The sequence below is a fragment of the Hyperolius riggenbachi genome, chromosome 1 (genome assembly GCF_040937935.1).
Source record: "Hyperolius riggenbachi isolate aHypRig1 chromosome 1, aHypRig1.pri, whole genome shotgun sequence".
NCBI classification, from domain to species: domain Eukaryota; kingdom Metazoa; phylum Chordata; class Amphibia; order Anura; family Hyperoliidae; genus Hyperolius; species Hyperolius riggenbachi.
The window spans coordinates 422,367,180-422,382,567 of record NC_090646.1 but is presented as its reverse complement, the minus strand read 5'-3'; the positions used below and the strand labels follow the sequence as shown (position 1 = coordinate 422,382,567).

Here is a 15,388-nt window from a genome sequence, read left to right as displayed (position 1 = left end):
TCTGTGGCCAGAATCAGTCTCTATAGGTTTTAAAATACGACTGCCCATTGAAGTCTATGGCGGTTTGCCAGATTCGCCTGTTCGCAAACTTTTGCAGAAATTCGCGTTTGAAGTTCAGGAACCCACAATTTGATGTTCAGGCCATCACTAGCGGCAATGAGTGATTTTCAACTCAAAGAGGATAAGGGTGTCTATTGAATGATCTTTTCATAGGCTATGTTTTCACACCTTATCAATAAATTACTATTCACCTGTCCTTTTTCCAGGGGACAAATGAATTTGAAGCTATAGGCTACTAGTCCTGAAAGGAAACCTAAAGTGAAACAAATCTGCCCAGCTTACCTGGGCTACTTCCAGCCCCCTTTAGTCCCTCAGTTCGCTCGCTGTTGTTTTGCTCTCAGCTGTTGAGAAGCCGTTCCCCTCCAAAAGCTGGCCAACTGAGCCAGTTGCAGACTACTGCGCACGTGCGACCCAAGCTGCACACCTCCTCAGTCGTGCTCCTGTAGCCGGTTCACCACATGTGCAGTTGCAATTTTAACCAACTGCGCAAAAGCAAAATGCTCCTGGTGATGGAAGTGCGATTGTGGAGGTGCGCGGCCCTGGGTCCTGTATGCAGCTTTCAGAGGGGACAGCTGCTGAATGAATCAGAGTGGAACGATGACAGTGAGGGGCCAGGACTACAGGTGGCTGGAAGAAGCCCTAGGTAAGTTAAATTGTGCAGATTTGTTCAACTTTAGGGTTTCCTTTAAATGGCAGTTAAATTATTTTGGTGCACTTTCATTCTAACAAGTTGCATTGTAACTGTTGCTGTTTTTCGTACTCAACGTGCTCCGAATCAAAGCCTATGAACAGTTCACCTCTTATCAGTTGCACTGTGATGCAACACTATCAGTTGTTATAAAACATAACATGTGTGGTTGCTAGGAGTGCATATGTTGACATACACAATGTTAGTCAATGAAGGTGAACGTTGGTCAGCTGCTTCTTTGCATGGGTTACTTCACATGCCACCATTGTTTTTGATTGTGTTATGTGTGCATTATAATGCAACATCTTAGTGTAAAGCTAACCTTTCAAACGAGGCTCTAATCTACAATATACTAAATCCATCCAGGAAAGAATGTATGCCACCTTTCTATTGACGAAGAAATAACCATACTGCTTTTGTTGTAACTTTTAATACTGTCAGATACCAAGCTTAGAGATGCTGTGATTTGCCCCTGATCTGTGCAAATCACACACACACACACACACACACAAAAAAGCAATATCTATGACTGAAATCTGCTAAAGGAAAGAAGTAACAGTGGAAACCCATTGGGAATGTCAGTTACACAGAGGAAGCAACAATTGGTGTAGGGAAGCATCCATGTAGAAAGGAAGTAGGTGTGCCGCAGTTTGTAGTCACAGTACCAAATGACTATGACATTGGCGATCCAGAGGGTTTAAGGCTGGCAGCACCACTACATAAAAAACAGCTCTTATTTATTTAAGTATTCATATAGCACCAACATATTACGCAGCATTGCGCTTCAAAGGGGCTCAGAATCTAGTCCCTACCATAGTCATATGTCTATGTATGTATCATGAAGTGTATGTATTATAGTCTAGGGCCAATTTAGAGGGAAACCAATCAACTTATCTGTATGTTTTTGGGGATGTGGGAGGAAACCAGAGTGTCCGGAGGAAACCCACACAGAAGCGGGGAAAACATACTAACTCCGTGCAGAGAGTCCCCCGGCTGGGATTTGAACCGGGGACCCAGCGCTGCAAGGCGAGAGCGCTAACCACTATGTCACCATGCAAAAATCATAAAAATTATGTACATCAATAAAAAAAGAATGCAACACAACACCCACTGGGAACCTAACCTTACTCCACTCTTATTTTTAATTGACAAGAAATGCAAAACAGAATAGGGATTTTGGTTTAGAAAAGTAATTGGTCTTACAGTCAGTTTTGGAAATCCACAGCTGGCTGCAAATTGAAATGGAATAGTAATTCGGCCTTTTTACAAGCTCAGGCGATTTATAAAATCGCCCGCAAAACGCTTGTGCAATGAATCTCTATAAGAAGGTTCATAGCAGCGCTGTTCGTGCGCTGTGCGTTCAGCAAAGCGCTGCCTGTACCATTTTTGAGGCGATTTTGCCTCAATGGAAGGTATAGGAAAAACGCAAACGATCACAAAATCGCTTTGTGCAGCAATTGCGTGAGCATTTTTAAGAATAAATACATTGTATTTATTCGTGTCTGGGTCAAAGAGTTCACTTCCTGACTTGGCTCAGGGAGTGAATTACAAAACCGCTCTTGAAAAGCGCTTAGAAAAAGCGCTTTTACCAGAAATGCAGCACGCAGTGGAGCGGTGGGGGGGGGGGGGTTCGCACAAAAATGCAAGAGGCTTGCATTCGCATTTTCAATTTTAGATGTGAATGAGACCTCAATGTCATTCAACTGCAAACACTTTTACGCAGCATTGATATGTGTTTACAGCACATTATTTTTTTGATCAAAAGGGCATTTTCATTTTTTTACATGTTTTGCTTTAATATCTTATATATGACACAGTTTTCTGCCTAGGTTCACAGTGGGACGTTATTATCCTGCGTTATAAAGTCATATAACACAGTTTACCGAACTGCAATGTTAAGGCTGTGCAATGTTCTCAGTGCGCCGTTAGCGTCGCGTTGTAAATGTTGTGTTATGGTAATGCACTGCTGCAGTGCGTTACCTCTAAAAGCACACGTTGACAGATACAGGGAAGCATACTTTTCATTGCCTGTATGCTTCACTGTATCTACTATATGCAACGTCAACGCGGCATTAATGTGTGTTGCGACTTTTTTGTTGCTTTGTGTTGTAATTTTGCATTGCGACTTTAATGTCACATAACAACGCAGCGTCTCTTTGTGAGCCTAGCCTACCTGCTTTCGATAAATCATCAGGGACATATGTATGTCTGAAATTGTGATGAAACGCCTCCCACAGTGTGATGTCAGGGCCATGGAACCTCTGTGATCCTCGATGCAGCTTTTTCCAACTGCCAGACAAGCAGTATCTCCTTCTGTGTATAGAACTCTCATTAAATGAACATTCCGCCGAGATCACCTGGTAGGACTTAATATCTGGCCACCTGTGATAAATTTCAGAATTTAGGTCGAGGTGGGGAAAGATTTTACAATGAGCAAACACTGACTAAATAATTTATAAGTGAATATTGTAAAACAAAACAAAAAAAAAAGCTATTTTATCAATATATTGCTTTCACTACAGTTCCTCTTTAAGGCTGCTTTCCCACCAAGACGTTGCGTTTTAGGGGACGTTATGGTCACAACGCCTGGTGGTGTTGGAGGAGGACGCCAGAGTGAGCTGCGTTATGCAGCTCTTTGTGCGCACTGCGCAGTACAGACTGCGGAGACCACGTGATCGTATCGATCACGTGGTCTCCGTGGCGTTGATTGGCTGGCGGGACCACGTGATGCAGAGTGTTCCACTCTGCATCACGTGGTCCCGCCAGCCAATAAGCGCCCGCTCCAGGAAGACAACACTGCAAGTGCAGTGAATATTATGTAGCCATGTGCCTGGCTACATTAGCTGACTCTCCCCGCCTCCTCTCAGGCAGCATATATTAAAAAAAAACATTACTGAGCATGTGCACACAGTCTAATGCGGCTAAAGCCGCATATAACGTACTGCATGCTGCACTTTCCCAGAACATGCAGCGTTACAATGTAACGCAACGTGGGCACTGTGAACAGCCCATTGATTTTTCATTACTGTGCGTTACTCTGCGTTACAGGCTGCTCTAACGTGGGACTTTAACGTCTCACCGTGAAAGCAGCCTTAATGTTAACACAGATAATAATTTGTTAATGTACAGCTAAATTTATATTAAAACTTGTTATACTATACGGCTGTTAAACAAACCATTCTGTAATTTGATGGTATAAAAATAAAAATGTATATTTCCTTTTTTTTTAGCCAAACATGACAAGTGACTTCCTTGCAACCATAGCAACAGTAAATAATGAAATAATAGAATAATAATAATAAAATTATTTTACAGTAGTGTTTTACATGTACGGTTTGCATCTATGTAAATCCACTTATTGTGCCAGGGGCGTAGATATTTGTCTATGCAAGTTAATGAGTAATGAATGGGCGGAGAAAATTGCTCTGGTCCTGAAGTGAAGATTTTTGGCTGCAAATTTTTTGAAAGTCTGAATTGTTTCTTTGTAGATGCTCTCTTTTAACTCTCTTCGTCAGCTTTGGAATAGAGATGCCCAAATAAAGGACCACTATCACAGAAAATTGTTACATTTACAATACACGTGTATAAGAAGTACATTTCTCCCAGAGTAAAATCCACTGTAAATGACCTTTCTCCTATGTTGCTGTCACTTACAGCAATCAGTAAAAATCTGACTAATCTGACCGATTTTGTACTAGTCCATATCCTTATGGAGGATTCTCAGTATCTCCTTTATGCTTTGCAAAAGCACTCTATTGAAAAGATGTATACAATGGTGCCAGCCAGGCTCCCTACTGCAACTCAGGAAATGCTTCTGAAAATAAAGAGAACCCAGAGAAAACCCCATGAGGAGAGGTACTATTCCAAGTCCTGTCAGATTGTTTACAATCTTTTGTATGTCACAGCGATATAGAAAAAAAAATTATAGTGCATTTTACTGTGAATCAAACTTACATTGGCCCATATGCAATTAATTTTTTCACCTGAGTTAATTTTCATCTTCTCTTTCAACTAACTTTTCTGCATTTTACAATTGAAAAAGTACCCAAAGGTTCATAAAAAAAAAGTACTATCAAGTTTATTCAGAGTTTTGACTTGTTTGCTGGTGGCTTAAAAGGCTTTTTATGCCAAGTTGTGAAAATATCACTCAGGTGAAAACGCAAGAGAAAAAGTGACTTGCATCTGGGCCATTGTATAGATATGCATACACGTGCATTTTACATTTCCTAATTTTTGTAACAGTGGTCCTTTAAGTCATCAGCTCAAAATCATTAGCATCTAATTTACCAGAAATATGGCGGTATCTTACTGCACTGATGTGTGGTAAAATATTTACAGTGCTACTAGTTTTACAGAAAGCTGGACTTATGCCTAGTACACACTTTCAATTATGATTGGCCAATCACTGACCAATTTTATCACCTCTATGTAGTATGAGGGTTTACCTACACAATCCGTTCATATCTGTTGAATCTCATACTATATGAATGTAGTAAAACTGGTCAGTGATTGGCCAATCATAATTGAAAGTGTGCATCAGGCTTTACCCAGGGCCTTTTGTTCTGGGTACCATAAAAGAACATAAGCAATCCAGCAAACCTTTCATGTAATTATTGAATATATCTATACATTGCCAAGGTGGATAAATGAAATCACACAGCTGCCAACTCCCTGACCTTTCCTCCACTCTGATATGGTACTGGTACAACCACTATAGCTGCTTATCAACGGCTTGATATTTTCCTCAGTTGCGATCATTTGACCAGATTTGTCATTAGACCAGTAATTATCAATTGTTCCCATAAACAGGTCAATCGGGGCACTTTCTCTCTTCAGATACAGATAAACTCTAACATTACAATCAACAAAATGCTCTATTCCAACCATCCATAGAGAATCGTTTCGTGCCAATTTTCGCCACATACTGTGCGGCTTTCTATACAATTTGATTATAAAAATCTGTTTGAATGATCACATCTGAGTAAAATACTGTACTGTTAATTGTTAATTAAATGTTAATTGGCACCTTTAGATAATGTTAAATAATGAAGGCCAGGTTTGCCGTAACTTGTTTTACAATATCTTCCAGCAATCGAGAACCTTAGAAAATTAGACTAAAAGAGCAGAACTACAGCTGCCACCCTTTGCCTGGGCATTTCAGAGGGTTATTGAACGTGGCAGCACTAAGTACATATTTATTACACTGTAACAGATATCCAGACCATGAGTAGTTTGGCAGGAGGTTGCTACTTTGTTGATATAGTGAACTGTTAACCTATCATTTCTTTGGGATGACTGTACATGTACATGTTATTGAATGTTACATTTTATTTATTTAGGACAATTAGCATGAGTAGATCATATTTTATTAGCAGGATTACAAGACTTTGTTTTTATACTCAAGGTAAACTTTAGGATCTAACCTGCCTAACCTATTATTACTTACCTATTATACCTATTATTTTTAGGTATATGCTACACATATACAACTTAATTATAGATGCACCAAGTATTTATTCTTTGGCATATCTCACTTGTAAAGTGTACCCGAAGCGATATGTGACATGATGAGATAAATGTGTATATACAGTGCAAAACATATTAATAACCAGGTTGTTTTACTTGTTTTATTTTGCTGGCAGTAATGCTCGGAATACACGGATCGATTCTGGCGCTTGATTCTGCGTCTGATCGTTTTTCTCGCTCGATTCTCTTATCTTCCGCTTGTTTTTCTTATCTTTTTTCAATTCACTTCAATGATGAATCGAGCGGCAATATGATCGCACGGTGATCGGACATGTCGGAAATCATTTATTGAGCCATCTTAATGGCTCAAAATCGAGCTGTGTATTTCCAGCATTAGAGTTAATTTGTAGACATGGAAGTGACAGCCTCTGTCTTGTCAGCACCTTGTCAGGAATATAGTAATCTTCACTGATAAGAAAATTACAGCCATAAAAGTTTTCCTGGCAGAATAAAACTTCTGAGGGCATGGGAGATAAATAAAGGTCAATTGTTCATGTATTTTCATTTAGGGACACTTAATAGGCTGCCACTGAGAGAGACAACAAACATTTGATCTACTTTGTAAATGCTTAAATATAAAATAAAACCATGGGATATCTAAAAAAAAATTAATTTTAGGAGTAGGAGGATAAATACAATTGTTTATCCCATCAGTTTATTTTCACCTCGGGTTGAGGGGAGTGAGGTTTCTTAATTTATTGTATATTATAGAGTTTATTCACATATTTTTGTACATATATTGTACTGTTTTGCCTACAATTTTTAACATGGATTGAGATGCTCAGTTTTCATATTCTGAGTTCAGTTCCTCTTTAAGGTGCCCATCAAGGATACAATTTTTATTATACAAGCTAACCAAATCTAAGTAGTGGAAGGGTGAATGGAGTGAATATACTTTGAATAGATACTTTAGTACTTGTTCAATCAAGAATTTATCATTCACGTGCACCTTAATAGTGCAATCTGCCAAAGCTTTCTATATACATGGTGCATCTACAATAAGGTTATAATGCTTTGACGTATACGGATGAATGTACAGATAAATAGTATTTAATAAAAACAATGTAACCGTGTCAGTGAAGGAGTTATCCAAGGACCTCCCAGCAAGTGCTGCGATTCTTACACATCCTCACAAATATTTAGTAATACAGCCTCTAAGCAGCTTATTTGTAAAGTGAACTTATAAATCCGTCGCCCCGTGGATCCTTCTGTCAGCTGTTTCCTCTCTATATTTCAGGTAATGACATGGCCAGCCGCAGTGAGGTCAGCTCTGTGCCACACAGGTGGGTAGTCTGTGTGTGGCATCCACTTATCCATAGCAGGTAATATACATTGTCGTGCTGCTGGGTGGGGAGGGCCATATTTATGTCTAGTTAACTTACTATTAGCCCGAGGCTCACCGACATCACCACACTGACTGATGTCTCCATCAAGGCGGAACGGAAAATACAGTAGTGGGCTGACAGGAGTATGGTAGGTATATTTATATATCATGTGCTTGCCCGTGACAACAACTGAAAAACGATACTCCGAAGCTTTGCATTGCATACATGCAATCAAATACAGACAGTGTGGGTTATTTTAAAAACAACATTTGTATTTTTTTTTTTCTAATACTGTATACACTGTGACTGCTTCGCCTGTATCATCCTGTGTATGTTTTCTCCCCTGCAGTGAAAATTAGCGAAATTAACATGCTTCCAGCCTCCAAATATCTATTGAAAAATAGCTAAACATGCTTAGGATAGAACGATTGTTTGCAGATAATATAAGTAGGATGCAGGGTTCAGTCCCAATGCTTTCTATAGGTGCCCACTAATTATATAATTGCGATGTTCAATCCAACCACTTCTATGTAATATGAGCGAATACCTAAAGTATCTATTCAAAATATATTCAGTCAATTTACCCTTGTACTACATAAGTTGTACAATTAATATTGTATCATTAGTGGACACCTTAAGTACATTTTACTATTCTGGCAAGTACAGTACACGGGAATGATTCGGTTGCAGCATTCCAGATGAGTATATTTCTACATATACACAGAAAGAACACAGGAAACACAGGGATAAAACTGTGTGCCATCCATAGTACTGTAACTGGAACTCGTTCTGTCTGTCACGTCTCTATGGTCTAATTGCACTGGCATTATCTGCGCTCACTTCTGCTGAACAGCTGAAATAAAATAGCGACAAAAATGTAATCTGGTCAAAGTGTTCTGTAGAGTATTTCTGAGAAAAATGCAGCTAGTGTTTCTGGTCTGATTATTGTAAATGACTGGAATCGCACTCATGCAACAGGTGTGTCTGTGCTCAACTGCTGCACAAATTGCAACAAAAAGCCCAAACTGTACATAACTGTACTCATATAGCTTCAAAGTAAAACGTGCTTTTGTTAACTCTACTGACGTGTATAGTAACATAGAAAGGATTTTAAATGTCTATATTTGTATTTTTAATTTCGTTAAATAACGATAACAACAACAATATTGTATTATTATTATTATTATTATTATTATTATCCCTGGCTAAAGACAAAACAGGTTCTTGCGATGAGATATAAGGACAAGTTGTTGAGTGATTGCAGTGTGGTCGGCAGTTAATCACTGGCGGCCATTTGTCTCGCTAGCTATGCAAGGCTGTGATTTAAGTTTCCTCACTATACATATTATTCTTCCTCCCACCTCTCTATTGCTAGGGCAGATGTTATCAGACCTCTAATATATGGATGTGGATGTGTGTAATTAATATAGAATTTCAGGCTTCCAGCGACTAGTCGTGTCCTGTCTACAGTGAGAACGAAAAACCACCAAAGTCGGTAGGGAATGTAACATCTGGCCAATGCTAAAAACATTTCCCATATTCCTATATATAATAACACTACGAAAATCAGGCGTTTGTATGTAAAACTAATGACCACAGCGGTATAAGTGTGCAGGAGGTGCCCTGCCATGAGGGTACTTTACGTTGGCGTTACTGAAACTCTCTTGCTCACTTGCTTTCAGTACGGTGTGAATCCCATTACCTGGAGCAAGCTTCCCATACCAGCTAGCCCTTGTACAGAGCATTTATCTAATACACGTTTCAGCAGCTGGCATCCTGGCTTTGGCACATCACATAATTGAGGAAACAGCAAGCAGGTTGCTCACTTCTTGTAAGTAATCCATATTGCCACTTACCACGCAACAGCAGTTTATACATCTTCCAGTAATTGGTTGGCACAGAAGATATGGCACAATTGATAGAAGTAGGAAAGTCACACAAACAATGTTTCCTAAAAACATACAGCTCAACTGTATGCCTCCCGTTCTGCCACTGCCATATACATACATGTATGGTCTGTAGGTGTGTGAATAATACGTTCCTATCTATATATGTATGCATGTATGATACATATATATATATATATATATATATATATATATATATATACATATATATATATATATATATATATATATATATATATATATATATATATATATATATATATATATATATATATTATACGTACATATATAGATATATAGATATAAACTTATGATTCATATATATATATATATATATATATATATATATATATATATATATATATATATATATATATATATATATATATATATTTTTTTTTTTTTTATTTCGACCATCATGTATAAATTGCGGAATAGGCAATTCGGGCGAAGTTTGTTTGTTTTGTTTCTTTCTTTTTTTTTTTTACAAAGCTAAAAATAATACAATAATATAGCGCATACTGCCATTAAATAACATAATAAAATGTGATTTACTTTAGAAGTTGAATGCGGTTAACATTTAATACAGATCAGAGCAGTACAGGTCAGAACATACTGTTTCGACTTTTACACAGTGGCATTCATAAAAATAAGGAAATAAGGAAAACGTCAAATAATCTATAAATAACTCTGCTAGCCTTTGTACAGTAAAGTGCTTACTCGCTCAGGAACCACAGACATACAATAAGTACCATGTTTAAAGCTCAGTCCAAGTTCTTTTTTTTTTCGGGGGGGGGGGGGGGGGGGGGGTAGAGGGAAAACGTGAGCTTTGCGAGTTGAAAAAAAGTACAAGTAGTAGGAGTATTTATATGCCGGAAGAGTGTGTGAACTGGCACATTAAACCTGTGGTATTTGCTTATAAATAGCCCGGATTTAAAACTGATCTTCAGGATAAAAATGTTTTCGATAAAGGAAAAAAGGTTCTGGGCAACTAAAACACACATCAGCTATAATTCTAGAATCATTTCTTGTGGCTACTCCATATGGGACTGTTCTGGGGCCAATACTCTTTCTCCCTATGCGTCCGCTGCAGCTGCATGCTAGGAGTGGACCAGCACTGAGTGCAGCATGCTGGTCTTGCTATCAGAGTGACTGGACTGGGACTGCTCCAGAAGGGACGCGGCCACTGCCGCCTGGCTGATCGTGGAGGGGCACATACTAGAGGGGTTCATAGTCAGGCTGGAGATTGCAGACACTGGAGGCAAAGAAGCTGTTGGCTTTATAGGCACAGGTACTGCTGGGATAGTCTGGCTGGGAGCATGGCAAATAGTCTTCATTGGCACTCCAAAGTGCCCATACTCTTGTGGTACTGCCATGCTTGCCATAGAGTCCATCATGCCAACATGTGGCCACATGGAGCTGACCATATTGCTGAGCTGGCTGGGGACTGGGTATCCCAGGTGGTGCATCATGGACGCTAATGGAAGGCCACCAGTCATCACACCTTTGTAATCTCGACCAATGATGTTCTCTATTGCGAAGGGGTGCTTGAACCCTGAGGACTGGCTTCCGTTCAAGCTATATGGCTGAAAGTGGGGGAGTCTCCCAATGCCGGCTACTGCTGCTGCGCTCTCTGAAGTGTTCAGAGCCAGTTTGGCTTGGCCATGCGGATGATGAAAGTAATGGACCATCTGGTGGTTCTTGGAGGACAAGTGTTCTGCTCTGAGCACTTTGAACCTCTTCCTTCTCCGCAGAAAGCTGCCGTTCTCAAACATGTCCCCGCAGTCGGGGTGCAGTGCCCAAAAGCTGCCCTTGCCAGGCTGGTCAGGTCTTCTAGGAATTTTAATAAAGCAGTCATTAAATGACAAGTTGTGTCTCAAAGAGTTCTGCCACCTCTGCGTGTTCTCTCTGTAGTAGGGAAACCTGTCCATGATGAACTTGTAAATGTCACTGAGGGGTAACATCTTCTCTGTGGAGCTTTGGATGGCCATAGCAGTCAGAGAGATATAGGAATAAGGTGGCTTCTGGTCACTGTATGAGTTTTTCCCAGGTCGAGGCATACTTGACTTTCAAAAGTAGGAGACCCACACTATGCGATGTCTGTATCGGCTGTTATTCTATATCACACACACGGAGGACACCACTGGTGCAGTTTGTGAGGTTTCTTGCAGAGTAGTGGGGAGCCAGGTGTAGCTGTACTGAATGAAGTCCAGATCAGGTCTTCTCTTTTCCAGTCTGAAGTCAGAGCCAAAAGTTTGCACACACATCAGTCGGGGAGGATGTTGCAAGGACGAATCTGGTCCAGACTCCAGCTGGAGTGTGTGACAGCTAGAAATAAATCGGTGGCAGAGTTCATCTAGCAGAGGCGGCTAAAAGGCTGTGATCATCAGACTCCTACAAGCTGCCCTGGTGATAGGAGCCTCATCTTCCTTTGGGTGCTGATGAGAGGGGATGTAGAGAAAAGGTACAGTGCTGGTGAGGAGGCTCTGCCTGGGGATGCTGCTGATGAGCAGGAGATGCTCTAGCTCTGCTGGCTGGCTGGTTTTGTACTGATTACAGAGCTGCTAAGACCCCTGCTGCTGCCTCTTCATTATCACATGACAATCGCTGAGGGACTCTGCCACTCCAGAAGAGTCTAGTATTCTCCTTTCATTTGCGCCTCTTTAGCGAGACCTGAGGAGAGCCAATGTACTGTAGACCGCGGTGTGAGGTCGCCCTGGAGAGGGCTTGGCTGGGAAGGTATGCAGCACTTTGATCCCTTTCATTGACAGCTTTCTCTGCATTAGAAGCCCAGACCTCGAGGATTTCTTTGCTAGAAGAGTTAAGTGGAGGCGATCCGCTCTTTCTAATGGAATTCTCACACTCTCAGTCTATGCAATCTGCTTGTAGTGGGGGGAACCTTTCAAGAAAGCGATCTGAGCACAACTACTGAACTCTTTCTGTAGCACCGAACTAATCAAACAAAGTCTTCTACAGAAACCCTAATTCATCATCAGTTAATAGCAAAATACGAGTGTGCTTAACAAATAGGATCGTTTTCACTTACTTTGTTAATGAAAGGATTATTCCATTTCTGTCCATAGCAATTATAATTTCACTGTCATAATCCGAATGACAACCCTTTGAAAACATTTCTCTGAAGTTATTTGTTGCAGTGGATGTACTTTGGATGTACTTGTTGCAGTGGATGTACTATGTGCACTCATAGAAACTATTACTTAAAGAGACTCTGTAACAACAAAAACCTCCCCTGGGGGGTACTCACCTCGGGTGGGGGAAGCCTCCGGATCCTAATGAGGCTTCCCACGCCGTCCTCTGTCCCACGGGGGTCTCGCCGCAGCCCTCCGAACAGCCGGCGACAGAGCCGACTGTAGCTTCAATATTTACCTTTGCTGGCTCCAGCGGGGGCGCTGTGGCGACTTTCGGCACGGAAATAGACGGAAATACCCGATCTCCGTCGGGTCCGCTCTACTGCGCAGGTGCCGGAAACTTGCGCCTGCGCAGTAGAGCAGACCCGACGGCGATCGGGTATTTCCGCCTACTTCGGCGCCGACAGCCATCAGAGCGCCTGCGCAGGAGCCAGGAAGGTAAATATTGCGTCACGGCTGTACGGAGGACTACAGCGAGACCCCGGAGGGACGCAGGACAGCGTGGGAAGCCTCATTAGGATCCTGAGGCTTCCCCCACCCGAGGTGAGTACCCCCCAGGGGCCGTTTTGTCGTTACAGTTCCTCTTTAACGTCATAATAAGCAAGTGATGTTATTTTCTGTATATAAATACTTAGTAAATTGGGTACAGTGGCGTAGCAATAGGAGATGCAGAGGTCGCAACTGCAATGGGGCCCTTGGACCAGAGGTGCAAACTAGGGGCCCTCCTTCATCCATCTTATTAGCATTTTATTGGTGCTATGCTGGTTATGAACGCTGCTATATGTGCATTGCATAGTGGTAATCCTGAACAAACTGCTTCATTACTCTGATTACACCTCTCTGGCACTGCAGCTGTCCATGGTAGATTTGGGGGCTACATATCGATAGAGTGCTTTGGGTCCCATGTAAAACTCGCACTGTCTGGGGCCCCAAGCTTCTTCGTTACCCACACAGTGAATCCAGCGCAGGAGACTTGGGCGCAGTCGGCGCCACCATAGGCCGTAATAGGAAATACGGCTATAGCAGTGCACGGAGTAACTTCGGCGCCGTCAGAAGACGGAGCTGAAGCTACTTTTAAAACACAATAATTCGGCTTCCAGCATTCATTCCCCACCATCCATGGCGGCCTGGACTCTGGAGGGGGAATACTATTTAACATGGCCAGGAACTTGTGCAGCAGCAGGATCAGCCATGTACCGGGTAGAGTTGGGCCGAACGGTTCGCCTGCGAACGGTTCCATGCGAACTTCAGTGGTTCGCGTTCGCGTCCCGCAGGCGAACCTTTGCGGAAGTTCGGTTCGCCCCATAATGCACATGGAGGGTCAACTTTGACCCTCTACATCACAGTCAGCAGGCCCAGTGTAGCCAATTAGGCTACACTAGCCCCTGGAGCCCCACCCCCCCTTATATAAGGCAGGCAGCGGCGGCCATTACGGTCACTCGTGTGCTGCCTGCGTTAGTGAGAGTAGGGCGAGCTGCTGCAGACTGTCTCTCAGGGAAAGATTAGTTAGGCTTAACTTGTTCCTGTCTGGCTGCATACCTGTTCTGTGAACCCACCACTGCATACCTGTGCTGTGAACCCACCACTGCATACCTGTGCTGTGAACCCACCACTGCATACCTGTGCTGTGAACCCACCACTGCATACCTGTGCTGTGAACCCACCACTGCATACCTGTGCTGTGAACCCACCACTGCATACCTGTTCAGTGAACCTGCCACTGCATACCTGTTCTGTTCAGTGGACCCGCCACTGTATACCTGTTCATTGAACCCACCACTGCATACCTGTGCTGTGAACCCACCACTGCATACCTGTTCTGTGAACCCACCACTGCATACCTGTTCAGTGAACCCGCCACTGCATACCTGTTCTGTTCAGTGGACCCGCCACTGTATACCTGTTCAGTGAACCCGCCACTGCATACCTGTTCTGTTCAGTGGACCCGCCACTGTATACCTGTTCAGTGAACCCGCCACTGCATACCTGTTGTGTTCAGTGAACCTGCCACTGCATGCCTGTTCTGTGAACCCGCCAGCTGTTTGCGCTGCGTTACACGGTGAGTTTGGTGTGTCAGTGTGAAGCAGTACCTTAATTACACTACCTGATTGATGTATACACATGCAAGATGTTTGAAAGCACTTTAGGCCTGTCATTTAGCATTCAATGTGATTTCTGCCCTTAAAACGCTGCTTTGCGTCAAATCCAGATTTTTCCCGGGGACTTTTGGCATGTATCCCACTCCGCCATGCCCCCCTCCAGGTGTTAGACCCCTTGAAACATCTTTTCCATCACTTTTGTGGCCAGCATAATTATTTTTTTTTTTCAAAGTTCTCATCCCCATTGAAGTCTATTGCGGTTCGCGAACTTTAACGCGAACCGAACCTTCCGCGGAAGTTCGCGAACCTAAAATCGGAGGTTCGGCCCAACTCTAGTACCGGGTGTGTCCTGCTAAGTCTCCCGTGCCGATTCCTCTCGTACGCTCTTTGTTACACCATTGATTGGCTAGTAGACATCCTTTAATTTATTTTAAGTAAAACACCTGCTGAGAAACAAGAAGGCTGCCATGATCTACTACAGTAGTTTCTGAAATAACAGATTCCCAGCTGTTATGCTGGTCCTCTGTATTTAATACATGTATGTACATATTAAATGGATGCCAATATAAATTATCTGTTATGTTCTCTGATCATCTCACAGCCTTCCTTGCTGTGCTTTTCGAGAGTGTCCTTT

At 42.1% G+C, this 15,388-nt stretch overlaps 1 protein-coding gene across 1 annotated transcript; it reads right to left on the bottom strand.

The window, feature by feature from the left end:
- Window positions 1-10,606: 10,606 nt before the first annotated feature.
- Window positions 10,607-11,566, bottom strand: FOXB2 (forkhead box B2). Its single transcript, XM_068271418.1, has one exon. The coding sequence runs from the start codon at window positions 11,564-11,566 to the stop codon at window positions 10,607-10,609; it is 960 nt and encodes a 319-aa protein (XP_068127519.1).
- Between the last annotated feature and the right edge of the window lie 3,822 nt (window positions 11,567-15,388).

Coding starts and splice junctions, on each gene's coding strand:
- FOXB2 (XM_068271418.1), bottom strand. CDS start 11,566: ATGCCTCGACCTGGGAAAAACTCATACAGTGACCAGAAGCCACCTTAT.